Below are 24,393 nucleotides of genomic sequence, written 5' to 3' on the forward strand. Positions count from 1 at the left end.
ATAATTCAGTGGCATTGGATACACTCACAATATTGTGCAACCATCATCACTATTTCCAGAATGCTTTCATCATCCCAAATATAGATTCTATACCCATTAAATATAACTTCGCATTAACTCTTTCCTCTAGTCTCTTGTAAATTCTATTATACTTTCCACTTCTGTAAGTTTGCCTCTTCTAGGTACCTCAGATAAATAGAATCATAGAATATTTACCCTTTTGTGTCTGGCTTATTTCACTTAGCATTAACATTTTTGAGGTTTACTCATGTTGTATTATATATTAGAATTTCATTTTTTAATGGGTGGATAATACTCTATTGTATGCATATATCACATTTAAAATATCCATTCATCTGTTGATGGACACTTACGTTGTTTCCACTTTTTGGCTATTGTGAATAATGCTGCTATGAATATTGGTATATGTTTGAGTGCTTTGGTATATGACTTTTTAAAAATAAGATATTTTTAGTCTTGGTGTTTGAATGTAATGAAACAGTTCAGTAGTCACCACTGGATGGATTTTGGGGTTATTTTACTTTTCTTTCTTTCTTAATGTTTATTATTTCTGATAGAGAGACAGAGACAGAGTGTGAGCTGGAGACGGGCAGAGAGACAGGGAGACACAAAATCCAAACTAGGCTCTAGGCTCTGAGTTGTCAGCACAGAGCCTGATGCGGGGCTCGAACCCATGAGCAGTGAGATCATGATGTGAGCCGAAGTTGGATGCTTAACTGACTGAGCTACCCAGGTGCCCCTACTTTTCTTTATTTTTTTAAACAGATACTGGGAAAAATCCATACTTCTCTCACTCCTCACATTCCAGGACTGTGTATGCCCCATTTTTCTTCACAAGTTATATAAATACACATAAATCAATGTAAGTTAAATTAAATTATGCAGGGTTACATGATATAGATGGGATTTGTTCTCAGAAACTGAAGCAATCATACCTTCTGACTACAAAGAGGGTCAACATTAAAAATGAGTACATTTCATTATTTTTCAAATTCTATACTTGTGGCAGGTATAGAATAAGATTATCAGAGAATAAGGAGTAAGAATGGTCAAATAAAAAAGTAGCTCCATCAGATTATTTAATTGAAACATTCTTGATATTTCATATACATGAGATTTGGGACTTAGTACTGCACCTAAAAGACACTATCTTTGATGAATTTGGGGTAAGTGTAGGCGGGTTTAAAAACACCCAACTAGTTACTCCATAGAAACATCACCTATTACTTCCAGTCATTAGGAAGCTAAATTAATCTGTGCTTTAATGATACAGAACAGATTCCAAGTGTAAAGAATCAGACCACAGATTCAGAATTTCTGAAACATGCTTTTAGAAAATACACCTGCAGAAATGGCAGAAATGGTAGACCTAAGAGCTGGGCAGGTTATAAAAGACTGAAATTAGTTATTGGGGAACATTATATGCATAAAGTGAAAACTGGGATGCTTTTGCTTTTGACCAATGTTTTTTACAGCCTAGAAAACAAATGGTTTAACTTGATCACAAACTTTATCTCCTTCTTTAAGAAATGGTTACCGTAAAGTCCTGAGGAATTATCTTTTCTAAAATAAACCATTTTCTTGCTTGCTGCTGGCTTCTTCTCCCTTGTGAAAGGCTGGCTGTGACATGTTGGGTATCCTTGTATTCTCTAGATTTGAATATTATTGTCCTGATGAAAAATAAAATAATGGCAGTGCATGGTGAAATATAACACAGATGTTAAATATGCTGAAATTGTTATAGAATATAAAGGAGAGATATTTAAAGTCTTTCTTTCAGCTTAATCTTAAATCAAGCCCTGGAAATAGCGGATCTTGAACTTACTCAGGGATGAAGGACAATAATAGGAGGGAGGAAATTATTTTGTGATACCTCAACTTTCACCAAGGTGAAAGGATTCATTTTTTTCTCTTTTCTAACTCAACTCTGTAACGTGTGCTTATTTAGGTTACAGTTTTAATGATGATTTATGATGTAGGGGCTCTTTGATTCTTAAGCAGCATACCTATTTCATTAGCTGGTCATGGATATTGTTTACTTCTGGCCTTGAATATGAAGATCAAAATTGTTCTGAGGCAACCAGTTTGATGAGCCATTTCTAAATGTTTGTGCCCTTCATTTCCTTCTTGATGGTACCTGAATATTATCTAACTATCTTTTTCATTAAATATCTAAGATGTTTCCTGGATTTAAAATATATGAGATAAAACATAAAAATGTAATAAAAAGGGAAAGTTTCCTTTCTCTGTGTATGCAACTGCTTCAGTCTTCTCTAGGAGTCAGAAGGAGACCTCACACTCTGAGATGTTTATGTTCTATGTCTCCTTTATGAAAGTGGAACTGGAGATGTTTGCATAAGCATCTAGTTTTCTTTAAACTCTGGAATACCTCTGACCCAGTGTGAATATAGATTGCAGGTCTTTTTACTCCCTCCTTACAACCTAACTGTGACACAGTAAGATTAGGCTGGGAAGACAGAGAACAGGGTGTCAAGCAGACTTTGAAGGAAGGAGGTTGTGGGAAACAAATATTCATGACATTTCAACTGAAGAATTTTGGAAACATAACACTTTGAGAGGTGATAGGAAAAAAATACTAATGAGTAAATGGCAGGAATATACAACTAAGTATAGATTAAAAAATAAAAACATTTGACACCAGAAAATGTAACCATTAGATTTTTAAGACTTCTTTAGCAAGGTTTCACATTAAGGAGTGTTAAATATTAGTCCCTCTTTCCGGGCTGTTAAATATGGACTCATTGCTCACAAAAAAGTGACCCCAGGAGGAGAAATTGTTATGGATGGTTCTTGTCAGGGTCCCAAAGAAGTTTCTTTGGAGGGCTAGAAGTTCATCTCATGTCCACTTTGGGCCATTCAGAACACTAAGAGATATGTGAACATAGGTTAGTTCACAGAAGGACTCCATCACCAGTACTTTACTAGGAGTGCCTCCTAGGTATAGGCACTGTTACCAATTATGAATTTAATATCCTGTGTTTACAAATTTTGGTGCTTTCTTGTCAGGTCCTAAGCAATTGGATACTCTTGAGGACAGTGCTGGCGATAGGTAACAAATCCTGCTTCTGTCCCTACCCTTTATCCCCTCTCTATTTTCTACCCTAGATTCCTCAGTGTCTCCTGGCAAGTCTGAGAGTTCATATGGCAGGTGGCAGACACAGGGAAATTACCTGGTCATTCCAGAGTTCTCTAACTCTAACTCATGGAAATTTCTGTTTCTGTAACTTCTGTGGCATCACCCACCTACACTGCCCATTAGTCACACAGCAGAACTCCCACACATTCCTTGCAAAGTACTGAGCAAAGAGCATTTGAGAGCTGTGACTCCAAGTACAACTGCATGGTTTTAATCAGTTGTAGCACAAAAATGTGATTAGCAGTCAAAGATCCCTGAGAATGAACTTTGCTTTGCTGTTTGTACCAACAATTAGCAGTCTGTTAAATTAGCAGTTTTGGAAATAAGACCTGAATCTTTTCTGCTGTATGGAGCAGTCTTAAGATTCTCATGGTAGCCAACTCTTATTTTTTTTTCCTGTGAGTAAAAATGTCTCTTTCCTATTTCTACTTCTAAATAAGAAGAGGTATTTTTCCTTTCAGATGAGTTGGGAGGGGGTCAATAAGACAAAGACAATCTTAATGCTAGGATTCTAGTCTTAACTCTGTCACTTACTATCTAAGTGACTTTAGGCAAGTCACTGAATCTCTCTGAGCTAAAGTGTTTTCAACCATAAAACGAGATAATATCAGCCTATCTACTTCATAGGCTCAAACAAGATAATGTGAAAACCATGAAATGCTATATGAGCATATGGCATTATAAGTCGCCAAGGAAAGGTCATGAATATCAATGAGAACGGAAAGATGACTTAGTCTCTGAACAATTTTCCATAAACAGACATTCTGGCCTAAGAGCTGACTACCATATAAAATTTATTCACTGACAGATACAGTAAAATTTTTCTCCCAATAAAGTCTTCAGAAATATTCTGAGAGCACACTGATGGTCAGTCCTAAAGATATCACCAGATGGGGGTGGAGGCTCTGAGAAAACTGTAAGCCACCTGAAACTTTTCAAAACAGGGTGGGAAAAAAAATCAAGCCTACCAAAGAATCTCCTACAGAGGGGAATCAATGAACAAATTTGTGACCATGGTGGTTAAGCAAAATAAGAACTGAAAAAAACCAACAGAGGCCAAAAACCATTCCCAAAATTATATTATCCAATATCCAATAAGAGGATTCAAAAATTTTTCTCCCAACCAAACCCAAAAACAACAAATCCTTGTTTTTATATATAATAACATGTCCACTTTCCAACTTATATGTGGTATAATTCTTTCCTGGCTACAGAAATGAAAGGTAATTGAATTGTAGAAGTGCTGGTTGGTAATGTCTGTGGTGGATTTTAGATTCTCTCCTTTGCATTTCAACTACACTCTGCTCAGGGTTATATCAACTGGAGGAAATGGGTCCCAGGGAAGGTAGACCTCTGAGGGCAGGAATGATATCAGTGGGGATCAAGGCTGGATTCTCCAGTTCTCTGCAGTTAAAAGACCTTAGATTTAGTTTTGGTTCTGTGGTTCAGAACCAAACCATCATTATATGTATATGTATATATATATACATATGGATATGTATATCCATTATGTTTAAAGTTTAAACATAAGGTGAATTTTGGTAACTTGTCTCTACAGACTTCAGTTGCTCTAAAATGAGGTGTTTTGAAGAAATCTCTACATTCCTGAATTCCTATAATAAGTGTCTGAGAAGAAAGCTTCTCAGAAGAACAGGGAGGTTGGGGCCACCATATTTTTAGGAAGTTGGAAGCTCAAGGGTAATGATGCTACAAAAATAGAGAGTAAAAGTAGACTTGTAAAAGAGTAGGTGACATTCAGAAAAATAGAAGATGATGATGATTAGAGAAAATCTAGAGAGACAAGCTGAAATAAATTGGGCCAGCTGAGCAATCTAAGAAAAACTGAAAGGTTGGTACACAGATGTGAGTTGTAGGGGGCACTATGAAAGGCCAGTAGGTTGTGTGAAGTGGTAAAATTAGGCCATTTCTGCCAGTAGGGTCTAGAATACTAACAAGTTAGGGATCAGGTGGCTCCAGCTTTATTCTTAAACCAAGGAATAAACATAAAGCCTACTCATAAAAAAAGAGCAAGAAAACATATAAATAGATCAGTTATGCACTAGAGCAGCAAAGGATGTAAACTAGAGAAGAATATTGACCAAAAGGAATCCTTGACCACAAAAAATCACTTGTCATCAGCTCTTTGGGGAACACTTTAAACACAACCACCAACAAAACAGAAAGCCATTGAGATCTTCCTCAATTACTTAGCTGTTAATATCATGAAAAAGATGAGGCAATGTAGAAAGTGACTGGTTAAATGATACAGGGTCATTTATCAACTGAATAGCAGAGGTCAGAGTTCCTAATCCTCCCTTTCATTGCCATTTAAGAGACATAAAACTATAGAGCATCTGCAATCTCTTAAACCAGAACAATTTTTGTTATGCTATTAGTAATCTGTTGCTCATAGGAACCAAAATGTATTGGTATAGTTGCAGAACGTTTTTTGAATATTTGAAGTGACTCTGGATTCTAATTGTCCTTACTTATCCACCAATAAGGATAACATGAGGATATAGGGCAAAAAGTAAAGATGTGAAATTTCCTTGTTTCCCATTCTTAGAAAGTTTATCATACAACAGGGAAGATAAAAACTGATGCATCCAAAAGCAACATAAATATTTAACAGAAAATTAAAGACTATAGAATATATGAGAACAATCCATGTTCTGATGGCTTTTTATACAAATTATTTTAGTCTTCTTATTTTTTTGCAGAGAAGGAAAATTTGCAATACTGTTACTTACCTTTAAGTTCGTTGCCTATTGCTTTTGTAACTCAGATGTCTTATTTTTCGTGGTCCCTGCAAACCCCCCGCCAAAAGGAGAGAGATTGAGAATCCAATATTCCAAGCAGTGATTTTTTCACATTAAAACAAATCTTAGAATAAACTATAAAAAAGAATTTTCTTTCTTTGAAGAAGAAATCTAAAGTTTAAGGACATTATTTAATGGTAACTTTAAACAAGGGGTTTGAAAACTACTTGAAGAGTATTGTGTGATTATTAAGCCCAAGTTTTCAGTGAATCATTTTAAAAGGAAACTTATATTTCAAGACATAATTAATCAAAACTTTGAGAGAAGAAATATCCATCTGAAAGATATATTTTTAAAAACTGAGATTGCGGGGTAATTTTACCAGCCTGTAAAATTCCTCAAATTCTCTATTTTCTACACTCACAGCTGCCATAATAATGAAGTAGCTAGTGAAGGGAGGTACAGAAATCAGGCTGCATCAGGAGGCAGGCATGAGATGGTGTGTGGACAGAAGTAAATGATGCTTAGCCTCTCAGTTTAGCTAACTTCACCCCGGTGATGAATGAGGTGAGAGATATGGTGGCCTCCTTCACTTCTATATACTTAAGCAGCCATTGAAAGTCACTTTGTTTAATTTCTACATAGAAAATGAGAGTATCAAACTGAAATAGCACTCAATTGAATAATACCAAGTACCAATTAGTTCTAGCCCAGAAATGAGATGTTCTTTTATTCCTGTAAAATAAAAGATAAGAAGGCAAAATAATTTTCAAAGTACAGACAATAATGAGCTCCTCTGGAAAAAAAACAACTACAGGAAAAGCTACTCAGTTATATCTAACACTTTCTTTTTCTCTGAAAGCTCAGAATTATCAAGTTAAATTGCCAGTATTTGATTACAAAGAAACAATATCCAGAGGCTGGATGTGAAAGTGTGATCTGAAAGAAAGATGAACAAAAATGCAGGGTGTTTCTGGTTAACACAGTGATTCTCTTAGTCACTAATAGGTTTCTGAATCCAATGAGTCAGCATGCTATTTGGCTCATCACAGTGAAAACTTTCTGAATAGTAAGTTGTGGACCTGGGGCATGAATAGGTTTCTAAGGTATTTTCCATACCAGAGACAGTGGCTCAGATGTAAGAATCTAGCTCATCATTTCTCACCTTCTGGAGCAATTTATTGGCATGAAACAAACCTCGTGAATATTTTATGTATGTCTTTCCAAACTGAGTGGCCTGAGGATGGAGGTTTTGAATTGCACCCTGAAAACTTGTTCTTCAGCCAACAAAGTACTGATTTTAGAGATAAAAATATTTATAAAAAAATTCCCATCTATAATTTCTTGGAATTTAATGACAGAATTATCAGTAGCAGTGGTGTTTATTTCAATTTCAGTGAGTGATGGCAATTTCTTGATGGTTATTTGAGCCCGAAGCATTCAGCCTTAGTAACTTTATTATTGTTTATTTATTTTGAGAGAAGGAGAGAGTGAGAGAGAGAGAACACTTGCATTAGCAGGAGAGGGTTGGAAAGAGAGGGAGAGAGAGAATCCCAAGCAGGCTCTGCATTGCCAGCACAGAGCCCAACTCTGGGCTTAAGATCATGACCTGAGCTGAAGTCAGGAGTCAGATGCTTAACCAACTAAGCCACTCAGGTGCCCCCCTAGTAATTTTAATCTTACAATACTCTGACTTCCTGAAATAGTATTTCTTACTTGTGTGAAAAAATGGTTCACTAATTATTTTTTTCCATAAATGAGATTATAATATTTCATAACTAAAGGTAAATTACTTTAAAATACTTCTGTCTTATAATGTTGAATTGTTTTTAGATAACAGATCTAGCCATGAAGTTATCCAATCATTCTGTCATTAGAACTAATATCTTAAAATTCTTTGTATGATTATTAAAAAAAAAACTTTATTTCACCTTTAAGAAGAGACATATAAATGGTTTTATTTGTCTACTATTTAGAAAAATGTCCTGTAGGAATATGGTGATGTTATAGTATAAATTTTCTGAAAGCAAGCAACAGAAAGAAAAATCATTACCTCTGAATACATGATGTGATATAATTTCCTTTATAAAAAAGTTCTTGATTTTTTGATGCTGTTATTTTGATAACAAAAAATTGGACAGAAACCCTTGACAGTTTTCAGTGTTCCTTCAACTAATTATTTTCTACTCAGTCTATGTGTAAGAGGTCCAAGTAATTGGCCTTTGCTATTCTAAAGGATAGTCAGATTTTATCCCCTACATATCAGTTCATATAATTTCTAATTATATTATTGATTAGTACTATGTATGTGTGTGTATAGATAGATAGATACATAGATAGATGGATATAACATTAAGTAAAAACCAGAGATGTAACACTCAACATTCCAAATTCTTAATCGATAAATGTAAATAATGTGATACAAGTATAAACATCAATATAGAGAACAAAGAACTTATATAGAGGATACTTAAAGATAATTTATTTCTAACTTGTATTTTTTCCTTGGTTATTATTATGGATTAGAAATATGTTCTTATAGGGAAGAAATACTTTGATCCCAGCACAGACAAGCCAGACCTATTGAACTGTAATGAGAACTTGCCTACAGTCCAACTAAAGTAAAACTCCATAAATGTGATCTTATGATATATAGAGCTTACAGTGGTGAGATTTTAAATGTTTAATTCTTGCATGTTATCTATGTTCTAGTTTCCTTTATTTTCTAACAGATTGGCTTTTATAGTGTGGTTCTGCCGTCTTCAGAAACAAAGGAACATTGTTGTTATTATTATTATTACTATAATAACATTGTCTGGAAGACAGTTGTAGTTGTAGAGTCTACAATTAAAATGAATCCCACTACAGGGTTCAATATGGATCACAGATGATAGGCAAAGGGTATCAGACAGCATGCAAATAAGGTACATTAAATTTAAATCGCACACACCACACTGCCTGCTTAAAACAATGTCTATAAGATACTATCTTCATACTAATTCCTGCCACTTAACTGAGCTACAGAAGAAGACTGACAGTGTTGTCCACATTCTGTGAGGTAATCTCAGCAAAAAGAATGCAAATTCTCTCTAGGCCTAGGAGAAACAGTGGTAACACAATGCAAACACATCTGCTTTGTCAAAGGTTAACCTTCCTAAGTGCACCTCCTTCATGGTGTCCTCATGCCTTGCATCTGTGTGCTAATAGCTCCAAGGGCATACCACATTATATCAGAAATGTTTATTTTTTTCAAATTTTTATTGTGAAAAATTTGAAACAAAGAAAACATGAAAGCATAATACAACCAAATATGAATATCTGTCACCCAGCTTCACTAGTTAATATTTTGCCACTTTGCATGATCTCTCTATGCTTATATCACAGAACCATTGAAAAATTAAGATCTTTGTATGAATCTAAGAACAACCAATATAACCACAACAAAAAGAACACAATTAATGACACAAGGGAAGAACAATGACTTGTCAATATTTAATATTAATTCTACATTTAAATGTACTTAATTGTCTTAATATTTTTTTAGATGTGACTTTTGTTTTCTTTTTAACAAGTAGCTTTTTAAGTGAAATTAAATGGTAGTGATGTGGTGTAGGCCATCTGGTTTAGACACAACTTAACAAGGGCTTAAACAAAATTATTTCTCTCTCATTTAGCCTGGAGATGTGCTGATCCAGGGCATTTAGTGTGGCTTTTCCATCCTAACATCAAACTCACAGCTTCATCTCTGACCTGAAAGATGGCAGCTGCAGCCTGTTGAGGTTTCCCTGGACTTGTGCATTGTGTATCTGAAGGAATGATGGTTTAGGGGCAGTAATTAGCCATCTCTGCCAGAGATATTCCTGGACATGACTAAGCTATGATGAACTATATTAAAATCAAATCCCTACATGCTGCAATATAATAATAGGCCTAGACTTATTTCAGATAAGACTATTTTTCTCCTACCTTAAATAAGCTTTCTTAACACTCATTTTGAGTTCATCAATCTATTTTTTAAGATTTCCTTTCTCTTTCCTTGTCAAGATATAAGATGTCAGTGCTCATTACTGTAACTAACTCTGCTTACTTCTCCTTTCTAATTTTCCTTTATTGTTGTCATCAAGTTTCTAAAAAAAATATTTTATCTAAGTATAACATACTTTTATTTAAGTATAATTAACATGCAGAAAAGTTCACAAGTCATAACTGCACAGCATGGTGAAAACAGTGAGAAAACAGTGATACATGTAAACACTATTCAGATCAAGAAGTAGAGGATTGTTTGTTTTCTAGAAGCAGTTTGTGTAGCCTCCAAGTACTACTCCTCTCCTCCCAGAGACAATTATTCTGATCTTTAACACCATGGTTTAATTTTGTATGTTTTTGAATTTTATATAAATGGAATCATACAACATGTATTCCTTTTTGTCTGGCATCTTTTGCTCAATATTATGTTTATTAAGTTCACTGATGTTATTTCATTGGCAGTAGTTCATCCACTTTCATTGTTTATGGGGTTGTATTAATAGATCATAATTTATCCATTATATTACTGATGAATAATTGGATTGCTTCTTAGTTTCTGACTGTTACAAATGCAGTTGTTATGGGGTGCCTGGGTGGCTCAGTCAGTTAAGCATCCGACTTCGGCTCAGGTCATGATCTCATGGTTTGTGAGTTCGAGTCCCACGTCAGGCTCTGTGCTGACAGCTCAGAGCCTGGAGCCTGCTTCGGATTCCATGTCTCCCTCTCTCTCTCTCTCTCTGCCCTCCCCCACTCATGCTCTGTCTCTCTCTGTCTCAAAAACAAATAAATATTACAATTTTGTTTAAAAAACAAATGCAGTTGCTATGATAGTTATTGTATTTTTTTTGTATACTTATGTATATATTTGTTAGGCATATAAAATTCCTGGGAATGGAATTTTTAGATTATAAAGTAATGGGATATTTGTATATCCAGATATATTTTTTTTGCCTTATTGCATCCAGACTTCTAGTGTAATGTTGAACAGAAACTGCCATAGAGAGAATTCTTGTCTATCTGGATCTCAAAGAGAAAACTTTCATATCTTCCCCATTAGTTATGGCAATTTGCTTTAGCATTCTTATATATAACATTTATCAGATTGAGAAAATTCTTTCTGGTCCTAATTTTCTAAGGTTCTTTCTTCCTGGGTGGCTATTTAATTTTATCAAATGCTTTTTCTATATCTTTGAGATGGCTATATGATTTTCCTCTTTATTCTGTTAAAATGATAAGGTTATGGGGCACCGGGGTGGCTTATCAGTTGGGCGTCCAACTTCAGCTCAGGTCATGATCTTGTGGTTCGTGGGCTCAAGCCCCACATTGGGCTCTGTGCTGACAGCTCAGAGCCTGAGGTCTGCTTCACATTCTGTGTCTCCCTCTCTCTCTGCCCCTTTTCCACTCTCTCTCTGCTCCTTTTCCACTCATCTGTCTCTCTCTCAAAAATAAACATCAAATTTTTTTTAATCTCTAAAATGTAAGGTGACTTGATTAATTTTCAAAGCTCAAACCAACCTTGCATTTCTGAAATAAACCCACTTTATTTGTGAGGTATTATCCCCAAATAATCCATATATCAAAGAAGATATCACATTAGAAATTAGAATATATTTTGACTGAATGATAATGAAACTATGACATATGTCAGACCATAAACATGACATTATTATATAATTCTTTTAGTGTCTATCCTAGATTACAACTTGAATCCTTGATTTACTAAAGACTACTATAAACTATAATTTTTACAACTTACTGGACAAAACATGTAATTTAGAGTACTTTAATTCCATTTACTCCCCTCCCAAATTATGTATTATTGCTGTTGTTATAAATTGTGTCCCCCCAAAATATATGTTGAAGTCCTAACCCCAGGAACCTGTGTATGTGACCTTATTTGGAAATAGGGTCCTTGCAAATGTAGTTAAGTAAGATGAAGTCATATTAGATTAGGGGGGACTGTAACCCAATAACTGGTGCCCTCATAAGAAGAAAGAAATATGGACACAGATACTTAGGAGAGAAGGCCATTAAAAAGCCATCTACAAGCTATCTACAAGCCAAGGACCACCAAGGAGTGCCAACTAAGAAGAGGGAAGGAAAGATAATCCTCCAGAGCCTTCAGAGAGTATAGCCTTTATGAACATTGTGATTTCAGACTTCTGGTCTCTAGAATTGTGAGAGAATATATTTATGTTGTTTTAAGCCTCTAAGTTTGTGGTACTTTGTTACAGTAGCCCTAGAAAACTAATACAGTTGTTATGTATTTAAATTCTATATAAATTTTAACCCCTACAAGACAATTTGTATTGTTTTGTATAGTGCATATTCATTTATGTTTATCCATCTTTGACTCTTTCCATTTTTCTTCATTTTGTCCTTCATCTCTGTACATCCTTGCTTTCTTCTTGAAGTACTTCTATCAGTATTTCCTGACCTTGGATTTGCTGTCGATGAATTCTCTTAGTTTTGTTTACCTGAAAATGCCTTTATTTTACCTTCACTTTCTGAAGTATACTTTTGCTAGGTATAGAACTCTAGGTTAGTAGTCCTTTTAGTATATAACACATTGACAATATCATTCCATCATCTTCTAACTTCTGTTATTTGCTTTTCTGAAGTTTTATTATAATATACATTGGTGTTCCCTTTGGATTTGTGCTGCTTGGGATTTATTTTTCATGATTCTGTGACTTGGTGTCTTTCACCAATTTTTGACAATTTTTTTCATTATTTATTTACATGTTACTTCTGCCCCAATCTTTCACTTCTTTTCCTGTGGAACTCAAATTACAACTTTATTAGACCTACGTTTTCCTAATCTCTTTTTATAATCTGGTTTGTTTTTCTTTCCTTTCATTTCTTCCCCCAATTCTTTCCTTTCTAGCTTTTGGAATATTTTCTACAACACAACATTTTCAGCATTGCTTCTAAAATTTTCTTTAAAACATATATCTAAATCTATGAGATGCTTGCTTAAAAACTTTCAGTGTCTCCATTTCTGTCTGTGCTTCAGAAAACATGTATTAAACAACTATTATGGGTCATGCACTAAGCTTAGTGCAGGGGACAAGGTAAGCAGTGTAAAAGTTATTTCTATCCTTTTAGAGTTTATAGTCCAGCGATAAAGAGAATTTATAGTAGAGTGCTATAAGGGCTTTGTATGACAGGGGAAGTATAGGATGCTAAGAGAATACATATAAGGAACATAAAACTAATTTGGTGGAGGCCAGAAGATGGGCTTTTTGGAGGTAATTACATATAAGTGGAAATGTTGAGAATGGAGAATATTTATCTAGGTGAAGAGAGGAGTGACAGAACTTGTGAAGGCCTAGGGGTAGTTATGGTATGCTGGAGGAACTGAAGAAACTTCAAGCTGGCTGAGGCACAGAGTGCAAGATGAATGTTGAGATAGGCTGGGTCAGGCTACAAGATACTTACGTAATTTCATGAGTTTGAACTTCATCATGAGGATGTTGGGAGGGAAAATGAAAATATTTAAGCATGAAAAGTGAAGAGGTAATTTAAGATAAATAAACAAGATTCTGTGGTTAATTATAGGTGGGAGTTGAGAAAAAAAGGAATAGAGAAAGATTCTCAGGTCCTGGGGTTCTGAATGGCATTTGCTGAGATAAGGGGAAAAAGTGGATTGACAAACTTTAAGGGAGAGATGATGATGAGGTAAATTTTGTAAATGTTGGGAATGAGACACTCATGGGGCATCCAGGAAATTATAGGTAATTGGCCTCATGAATCGAGTTCAGAATAGAGGGCTGGGCTGAAGGTATAGATTTTTCCTACTCCATATCATTTCTGATATAGTTTTCAAAGTTCTTTCAAAAATAGGTCTACCTATATGAGCCACCTGCTTATAAACCATCAGTGTCTCCTCCTAGCTATCTGATACAGTCCAAACTCTTTCACATAATGGTGTGCAAAGACTTTTATAGTCCCCACCAAACTTTCCAGACTAACATCTCAACATATATTTCAGTTGGATGCAATTTCTCACTGTTCTCTAGACACATAGAATTTATTTTTATCTCCATATGTTTTTAAAATATGCTATTTCTTTTATTCAGAATGCTTTGCCCACTTTATTTTAAACTTGAATAGCTTCTATACATCTTTCAATATCATAGTTCAAATACTATCTCCTTTGAGTTGCCTTTTCAATTGCTTTCATGTCACTTTATAAACGTTTCTAAAACAATGTTTTTTGAACAGAGATCCTGTCCCATTTATTGGTAATGAAGTAAATTTAGAGGGTCATGACAGGTACTAAAAAATGAAATAGAATACAGTAGGAAATACAAACAACTCAGAAAATTAAGTACTGCCTTTTGAAACTTTTGTGTCAGTTACACATGTACATGTATATATGTATACTGAGTAATGATGTAAACCATATTTCTTACTGTGGATTATGGTCAAAAATATTTGTAAGTCACTACCTTACTATGTTTGTTGCTTTACTATTTGTTTTTCTTCCCAGAAAGAGAGTGCCTTATTTTTGTGTCTGTGGTGCTTAGCACTATGATTTATTATAGGCAATCAGCCATTTTTGAGTAAATTGTTTATGGTATGGGCTTTACCAAGATGTCAATATTCTTTCCCTCTTTCTTTTGTTCAGTGTCCCTTCAATTCTTCTATTAAGGTAAAGAAATAGTTTAATTTTGTTGATAACATGTCTTTAATACATATTCTTTGTAGAAGGAATGATGTATTCTAGGTTTGGAAGACATATTAGTAGCAACAGAAAAGTTTTCTGAGCTTCCACAGTTCATAGCAGAAAAATTTCAGAATTTCAAGTTAGATTTGAGGTGAACAACAACACAATACAAGCACCACCACCAACACCAACACCCAAGTTCAGGTATATTGCTTCAGGGAGAGGTGGAGGAGACAAGGACCACAGAAGGAACTACGGGGGATTCTGCTTTATAAGCAGTATTTATTTTAAAACAGAAAATAGCTGATGCAGATATGACAACATATTAACATTTTCAGTTGAAGTAGGAAGAGGACTGTGTTGCAACTTTATATATTTTATAGTATTAAAAAAATTTCAAAGAGGGGAAATTTTCTAGCTCTATCACTTACTTTTTTAGCTGTGAAATGGGAATATTAATGGGACTTATAATGAGATGAAAATTTATTATTTCAGTATCTGTCATCAGATTTCTCTTATGATAGGGTAGGATATCTTGACAGCCTTTTGAAAGAAGTTGTGGTGATCTCTGAAGGTATGGGAGGAACTGTGCTTCTAAAAGAGAAGATGAGAGTGATTATGGAAAGAGATTTAAAGTGAAGGGCCAGTGGATGCCCCCACACCCCGTGTAGGACAGGTGAAAGGACTTTTTTTTTAAATTTTTTTTTTCAACGTTTTATTTTATTTTTGGGACAGAGAGAGACAGAGCATGAACGGGGTAGGGGCAGAGAGAGAGGGAGACACAGAATCGGAAACAGGCTCCAGGCTCTGAGCCATCAGCCCAGAGCCCAACGCGGGGCTCGAACTCATGGACCGCGAGATCGCGACCTGGCTGAAGTCGGACGCTTAACCGACTGCGCCACCCAGGCGCCCCTTAAGGAGATTCTATTCACAATTTTTGGCTTTTTTTTCCTGGTAGGGGGCTTTGATGAAACCCTCTCTCATAACTCCATAGTTGCCAGGAATACTTTCCTCATACAAGTGTGTGTGTGTGTGTGTGTGTGTGTGTGTGTATGTGTGTATGTGTGTGTTCTACTTTGTTGTGAACATTCAGTGGGAGAGAATGAGTTTCATATCTTATTTAATCATTTAATAATCTGTTAATCCACTACATTAACTGGACCTTCTGTGCATCTTGTGATTTCCATCCAGTTTCCATGCAGAACACTCCCCTATATTTCTGCTAATTCCTATGGGAATAAATTCTCAGCAGACCAAATGATAAGTGGTAACTTTTGGCAAACATCTTGCTATTGCTTTAGAAACACTATTATCAAGAATAGAAACAAGCCAAAGATGGTCATGCTTACTGGAACTCTTCCATAATATACCAGAGAACCTAGTCAATTTAATAACATAAGAAAATAGTATAGGACTTCTGCAGAAGATAGCAGAGTAGGAGTATCCTAAGTTCACCATGTCCCATGGATACACCTAGAGTGCAAATAACCAAGAAAACCACCTGAAGACTGGCAGAACAGACTCTCCACAGCTCAATGTAAAGAAGAGGCCATATCAAAGAGGGTAGGAAGGATGGAGACATGGTTGGGAGCCAAATGGAACCATGGGATTGTCCCAGGGAGGGAGGGATACCACCAGCATAGAGACAGGGAGAGGACCAGACCCCATACCAGGCACCTCAGGCACAGGGAACCCACATGGGAAGCCAAACGTTTGGCTTTGAAAACCACAGGTGCCTAACAATCAGTGGAATTTTAAAAATCAGTGACTCAGCTCTGGGAGAGCTGGGAGGATGGAGTCTCTGCTCTTTTAGGGACAGAACAGCAAACAGCCCTGCTAAGACATAGTATAGAAGCAGCAGTTTGAAAAATGCCTGAAATATAGAAGAAGATTTTATTTACTAATCTCAGAGTATGTGCTAGAGACGCAGGGATCTTTGGTCAACTACTCCAAGAACAAAAGACCTGGTGGGTGCCATTTCCCTCCCCAGTCCCCCAGCCTAGATATACAGACACCTGTGGGAACCAGTGCAGTGCCAACACACTCCACCTAGCTTACTAAAAGTATACCTCACTCCTGGGCTTTTCTATGGACCTTCCCCTGCACGCAGCCTCTGGAGGAGTTCTCCAAAGTGGCTAATGGTCCCCTACCACAGCAGAGGTAACCCTACTAATACTGCATGCCAGGTCCCTGTGAGCTTCTGCAGATCTGCCCCCTTCAACCTGGTGAACCTTGGCAGTTTTCCCAGGTGGCTGTAAGGCCCCTCCCACAGCAGACCAGGATGGTCTTTGCAGGCACCACAGTCTACTCCCACATTTTCCTGTAGACTATCTCCTCTAATATACCCTTGGCTGGAGCCCATCCAAACTGGTGCCACAAGCCTGCAGTGTACAAAGAGCCCCAGCAGGGGCCAGGACCACTGCAAAGTAACTCCTGGGACAGGGGAAGATAATGATAGAAACCAGTCCAACTGAAGCCCACAGTAGTCTGGTAGTCTGGGGGCAAATATTACGACTGACTACAGGTTCTGACTACCAGCAAAAGCTTCTCAGTGGGCAACACAAAAGAAAGCTTTGCAGTTCAGTGCTACTGAAGTGCTGGCATACAACAGGTCTGACTCAACTCAAGCCCAAGGGTGGCCTCAGACTGGCCCACTAACAATACAGAGACCAAACACTGACCACAAATAGCAGAGAGTCATTGCAAATAACTGGAATGAAGGCAAATGTGAGTCAGCCACAATAGTAGGGCACACACAACCTAGCAGGCACTCCTGAAGTGCCAGGTTCTGGTAACAGGGAACACTGCACTGCAGGTCTTCAAAGGACATCTTCTTCATAAGGCCACTACTTTCAAGAGCAGGAGGCATACCTGATCTTCTTAACATATAGAAACATACACAGAGAGTTAGACAAACTGAGGGGACAGAGGATTAGGTCCCAAATGAAAGAACAGGACAAAATCAGAGCATGGGAGCTAAATAAAACAGAGATAAGTAATATGCCTGCTAGATAATTAAAGTAATGGTCACAAAGATACTCACTGGACTGAAGAAAAGAGTAGAAAACATCAGTAATACCCTCAACAAAGAAAGAGAAAACAAAAAAGAACCAATCAGAGATGAAAAACTCAATAACCAAAGTTAAAATTACACTAGATGGAATAAGCAATAGACTAGAGGAAGCTCAAGAATGAATCAGTGACCTAGGAAACAGAGTAATGGAAAGCAATCAAGCTGAACAGGAGAGAAAACTAATAATAAAAAATGAAAATAGACATAGGGAACTCAGTGACACCATCAAAAGTAATATTTGCATTATAGGGATCCAAAAAAAAGAGAGTGAATGCAGAAAATTTGAAAAATAATAGCTGAAAACTTCTTGAATTTGGGGAAGAAAACAAATCCAGATCCAGGAGGAACAGAGAGCCCCCAATAAAATCAAACCAAGAAGGTCCACACCAAGACATATAGTAATTAAAATGACAAAAAGTAGTGAGAGAGAATGTTAAAAGCCCAAAAAGAAAAGAAAACAGTTACATACAAGCCCTTAAGGCTAACAGTGGACTTTTCAGCAGAGACCTTGCAGGCTAGAAAGGAGTGGCATGATAGGTTCAAAGTGCTGAATGAAAAAAACCCACAGCCAAGAATATTCTATCCAGGAAGGCTATCATCTTAACACAACAGAAAAATACTTAAAGAGTTTCCCATACAAACAACAGTTAAAGGAATACATGACCACTAAACCAGGCCAACGAGAAATGTTAAAGGGGATGTTTGAGTGGAAAGGAAAGACCATAAGTAGGAGTAAGAAAAGTAAAAAGCACAAAAGCATTAAAATTAAGTGTATCTATAAAAATAAGGTATTTTTATCTATAATAATAAGATATTAACAAAATAAAAGGATGTAAAATATGATACCATATGCCTAAAATGTGGGAGAAGGAGGAGTAAAGAATGGGTTGAGACTTTAGTGACTGTCACCTTAATATAGACTGCTATATATGCATAAGATGGTATATATAAGCCTAGTAGTGATAACAAATCAAAAATCATTCATAGATATGCAAAAAATAAGAAGAAAGGGATCCAAGCGTATCACTAAAAAAGCCAGCAGGGGCACCTGGGTGGCTCAGTCAGTTAAGTATCTGATTCTTGTTTTCAGCTCAGATCATGGTCTCATGGTTCATGGGTTCAAGCCCCACATCAGGCTCTGTGCTGAAAGTTTAGGATTCTCTCTCTCCTTCTCTCTCTGCCCCTCCACAACTCATGTGTGCTCTCTCTCTCTCAAAATAAATACATAAACTTAAAAAAAAGCCAGCAAACTGTGAAAGAAGAGAGCAAGAGAAGAAAGTAACAGAGAACTACAAAACAACCATAAAACAAGTAACATAATGGCAATAAATACACATACCTATCACTAATTATTTTGAATGTAAATGGACTAAATGTTCCAGTCAAAAGACATAGGGTGATGGAATGGATAAAAAAGCAATACCCATCTATATGCTGCCTATAAGAGACTCATTTCAGACCTAAAGACACATGCAGATTAAAAGTGAAGAGATTGAGGGGCACATGTGTGGCTCAGTTGGTTAAGCATCCAACTTTGGCTCAGGTCATGATCTCACAGTTCGTGGGTTTGAGCCCCACATCGGTCTTTGTGCTGGTGGTTCAGAGCTGGGAGCCTGCCTCTGATTCTGTGTCTCCCTCTCTCTCTGCCCCTCCCCTGCTTGTGCTCTATCTCTGTCTCTCAAAAATAAATAAACGTTAAAAAATGTTTTTTAAGTGAAGGGATTGAAAAGCATTTATCATGCAAATGGAGGTGAAAAGAAAGCTGGGGTAGCAATATACATCAGACAAAATAGCCTTTAAAACAAACACTACAACAGAAGACAAAGAAAGACACTATATAATTATAAAGGGAACAATTTAACAAGAAGACATAATAATCATAAATATTTATGCACCCAGCATGAGAGCAGCCAAACACATAAAGCAGCTAATAACATATGCATAAAGAAAGTAATTAATAGTAATATAATAATATTAGGGGACTTTGACATCTAACTTATCTGATAAAGGGTTAGTATCCAAAATATATAAAGAACTTATAAAACTCAACATCCCCAAACCAAATAATCCAGTTAAAAATTGGCAGAAGACATGAATAGACATTTTTCCAAAAAAGACACACAGGTGGCTAGCAGACACATGAAAAGATGCTTAACATTACTCATCATCAGGGAAATACAAATCAAAATTCCAATAAGACTTCACCTCACACCTGTCAGAATGGCTAAAATTAACAACACAGGAAACAAAGCTGTGGTGAGGATGTGGAGAAAGGGGAATCCTCTTTCACTGTTGGTAGGAATGCAAACTGGTGCAGTCACTCTGAAGAACAGTATGGAGGTTCCTCACAAAGTTAAAAATAGAACTACCCTATGATCCAGCAATTGTACTATTAAGTATTTACCCAAAGGATACAAAAATATTGATTTGAAGGGACACATGCACCCCAATGTTTACAGCAGCTTTATCAACAATAGTTAAATTATGGAAAGAGCCCCAGTGTCCATCAACTGATGAATGGATAAAGAAGATGTGCCACACACACCACACACACACACAGGAATATTAGCCATAAAAATAATAAAATCTTGCCTTTTGAAACGTGGTGGATGGAGCTACAGTGTATTATGCTAACTGAAATAGTCCGAGAAAGACAAATACCATATGATTTCATTCTTATGTGGAATTTAAGAAACAGAACAGATGAACATAGGGGAAAATAAAGAGATGCAAACTGGAAAACAGACTCAACTTTAGAGAACAAATGAGGGGAAATGGGTGGGGGAATGGGTTAAATGGGTGATGGTTATTAAGGAGGGCGCTTGGAATGAGCACTGGGTTTTGTAAGTAAGTGATGAATCACTAAATTCTACACCCAAAACTAATCTTACACTGAATGTGAACTATCTGGAATTTAAATAAAAACTTGAAAAAAATAACTTATACAATTGAATACCAAAGAAACAACTAACCCAACTGAAAAATGGAGAGAGGACATGAATATACATTTCTCCAAAGAAGATATACAGATAGCCAACAGACACATGAAAAGATACTCAACATCACTAATTATCAGGGAAATGAAAATCAAAACCACAATGAAATATCACCTCACACCTGTCAGAATGGCTAAAATAAAAAAAGACAAGAAATAACAAGCATTGGTGAGGATGTGGAGAAAAAGGAACCCTTGTGCACTGTTGGAAGGAATGCAAATTGGTGCAGCCACTGTGAAAAATAGTATAGAATTTCCTCAAAAAATTGAAAATAGAATTACCATATGATCACCATAGTGAAAATACTACTGGATATTTACCCAAAGAGAACAAAAACACTAATTCAAAAAGATATGCACCCTTATGTTTATTGTAGCATTATTTACAGTAGCCAAGATTTAGAAGCAACCCAAGGGTCCATGTATAGGTGAATGAATAAAGAAGAAATGGTATATATATACAATGGAATATGACTCAGCCTTAAAAATGAATAGAATCTGACCATTTGGAGCAACAACATGGATGGATCTATAGGGTATAATGCTAAGTGAAATAAGTCAGTCAGTGAAAGACAAATACCATATTATTTCACTCAGATGTGGAATTTAAGAAACAAAACATGTGAACAAGGAATAAAAGAGATAAAAAGATTCTTTTAAAAGAAGATTAAAATCTTTTTAGATCTTTTAGATCTAAATTCTTATAGATCTTTTAAAATATTGTTTTTAAAAAAATTATTAGAATGCCAGTAGTTAACATACAGTGTTAATTAATTTCAGTTCAATATATTACTCAGTGCTCATCAAGGTAAGAGTATTCTTAATCCCCTTCACCTATTTCACCCATCTCCCTGCCCACCTTTCCTCTGGTAACCATCTGTTTGTTTTCTATAGTTAAGAGTCTATGTTTTGGTTTGCCTGTTTTTTCTCCCTGTCCATTTGTTTTGTTCCTTTTTCTCCACATCTTCAAAACACTTGTTTCTTGAGTTTTTAAGTTTAGTCCTTCTGCCAAGTGTGAGGTGATATCTCATTGTAGTTTTGATTTCATAACCCTGATGATGGATGATATGGAGTTTCTTTTCACGTTGGCCATCTGTATGTATGTCTTCTTTGGAGTAACGTCTGTTCATGAACATACTCTTAAATATACAGAACAAACTGGTGGTCACCAGAGAGGAGGTGGGTGGGGGGATGGATGAAATATGTGAAGGGGATTATGAGTACAGTAATCGTGATGGGCACTGAGTGATGCACAGAGATTTAAATAATAATATTGTACACTTGGAATACAATAAAATTTATGTTAATTATAGTTGAATAAAAAGATTAAAGAAAGAAAATTTGAAGCCAAATTTCTTTGAGAAACAAGTTGTCTAGAACGGGTAAAATAGTGTCTACTATCATTATTTGGAGAAAAACATAATTCGTGTTCTTCTTATGAATCTCAAATCTAAGTTGTAATGCACTAAAAGTGTGTGTCTGTGTGTATTATACATAAAAATTATATGTATAAATTATTGCTAAAGAGCACTTTAAATTTCCAAATCTCTTACTTGATGGATGAAGAAAGTCAAGCACAAAGATGTAGGGTATTAATTTTATGAAACTGAATATATTCAGGAATTTACATAATTTTTATCATTCCACTTCTAAAAGTTACTATTTTGGGGGTACTACTTCCAATTATGTGTTAATATGCTCACACACTGGTTTTCATACTATGGTATAGAATTCTATGATTCCAGAAAGGTACCTCAAAGATCACAGGGAAGGAGAGAAGAAGCCAGGGAAGATGGGAGGGAAGAAGGGTATAGTGGGCAGTGGGAATTGCTATCTTTTCTTCAATTTGTACAGGTTTCCTTGTAACATTTTATATATTGAGTCTGCCCAATATTTCATTTAAAAAAGCATCCCTCTACTAATTAAAAGTTTGCAAATCATTATAACTTGAGCAGCATATAGCACCTGTATGAAGCTGACTTTCACAGCTTAGGATTGGGAATTGCATTCTAATTAGATTCTTGTAAACATTTGGGGGCACCTGATGAACTTCATGGACTCTTTCTCCAGAAACCATCATATAGGCACGCATTTGTGTACCAGATGTAGCAGTTCAGGGACTTCCCAAAATCCATTCACAGATCCTGGGTTGATAACCCAACTTAAGAGGACTGAAATAAGAAACTTCTTGTTGAAAAAGAGTAAGAATTTGGTATTGATATTAGAATGTGTTTGTAAAAGATGTTTATAGCAGCACTTTCAACAATAGCCAAATTATGGAAAGAGCCTAAATGTTCATCAACTGACGAATGGATAAAGAAGATGTGGTTTATATATACAATGGAATACTACTTGGCAATGAGAAAGAATGAAATCTGGCCATTTGTAGCAACGTGGATGGAACTGGAGACTATTATGCTATGTGAAATAAGTCAGGTAGAGAAAGAGAGATACCACATGTTTTCACTTATATGTGGATCTTGAGAAACTTAATAGAAGACCAGCGGGGAGGGGAGGGGGGAAAAGTTACAGAGAGGGAAGGAGGCAAACCATAAGAGACTCTTAAATACTGAGAACAAACTGAGGGTTGATGGAGGGTGGGGGAGAGGGTAAAGTGGGTGATGGGCATTGAGGAGGGCACCTGTTCGGATGAGCACTGGGTGTTGTATGGAAACCAATTTGACAATAGATTATATTTAATATAAAAAAAAGAAAAGATAAATTTTTCTTTAAGCATAGAATAACTTTGTAAGGCTAGTTTTTCTTGCCTAATGAAAAACAAAATGTACTTTTGACCAAACTTCAAGTATCCTATGTACTCTTTCTGGCCACATTATTCTTTTATATATTGAGTCTGCCCAATATTTCATTTAAAAAAGCATCCCTCTACTAATTAAAAGTTTGCAAATCATTATAGCAAATCATTATTCAATAGATATTGAGAACAGTAGAAGACACTGTGCTAAAGCAAATGTAAGTGAATGATTTATGATACTTGCTTTAGGAGCCATATACACTTGAAGAAATGAATAGTATTTATTTATTTATTTATTTATTTATGTTTAAGTTTGTTTATTTTGAGAGAAAAACAGAGAGAGTGAGTGGGGAATGGGCAGAGAGAGAGTGAGCGAGAGAGAATCCCAACCAGGCTCCATGCTGTCACTGTGGAGCCCTATGTAGGTCTCAAACCCACAAACCATGAGATCATGACCTGATCTAAAACCTAGAGTCAGATGCTCAGCTGAGTGAGCCACCCAAATGCCCCAAATAGTTTTTAGTACTTAGTGAATTTTATCACTTATCCCCTTTCACCAGGTCTCCTTCCCTCCTTCTCTCTCCTCCTTCCTCCTCTCTCTTCCTCCTCCCACCCACATCTCTTAACTCTCCAGTGGAATAAGTACTTTGCCTTACCTGGGCTGGATCAGACCCAGATGACTGAGGCCTAGGCTGTCTATCTAAGCTGCTTCCAGCCATGCTGGTATTGTGAGGTTCAATCAGAGGACAGTAGGGATGTGCAGGGACATTGGGACTGTGGCACCAAGGACTGCTATTAGGAAAAAGGGTTGGTGGGTTTTCTTTTTCTCTGTAAAAAAAAATTAAGTCTAAAGTGAACCAAAAAGGGATCATCATAGTTCATTATCAATGAACCTCAATTAAAGTGAAAGCATGTTTCAAGACCACGTTTTTTAA

General features: G+C 36.2%; 1 protein-coding gene across 4 annotated transcripts in view; it reads right to left on the bottom strand.

Annotated features, from left to right (window-relative positions):
- Positions 1-1,048: 1,048 nt before the first annotated feature.
- LMNTD1 (lamin tail domain containing 1) overlaps positions 1,049-24,393 on the bottom strand; it is a 43,240-nt gene continuing 19,895 nt past the window's right edge. For 3 of the 4 annotated variants that reach the window (XM_047865733.1, XM_047865734.1, XM_047865736.1), the window contains 3 exons: positions 24,115-24,286; positions 5,929-5,984; positions 1,049-1,691 (listed from right to left, as the gene is read on the bottom strand). In XM_047865733.1, coding sequence (XP_047721689.1) covers positions 5,931-5,984; positions 24,115-24,286 — 226 coding nt within the window. In that variant the 3' untranslated portion in view covers positions 1,049-1,691; positions 5,929-5,930. The remainder of the gene's footprint in view (positions 1,692-5,928; positions 5,985-24,114; positions 24,287-24,393) is intronic. The other variant, XM_047865735.1, reaches the window with a different exon arrangement.

Source organism: Prionailurus viverrinus, chromosome B4, assembly GCF_022837055.1.
Source record: "Prionailurus viverrinus isolate Anna chromosome B4, UM_Priviv_1.0, whole genome shotgun sequence".
Classification (NCBI taxonomy): domain Eukaryota; kingdom Metazoa; phylum Chordata; class Mammalia; order Carnivora; family Felidae; genus Prionailurus; species Prionailurus viverrinus.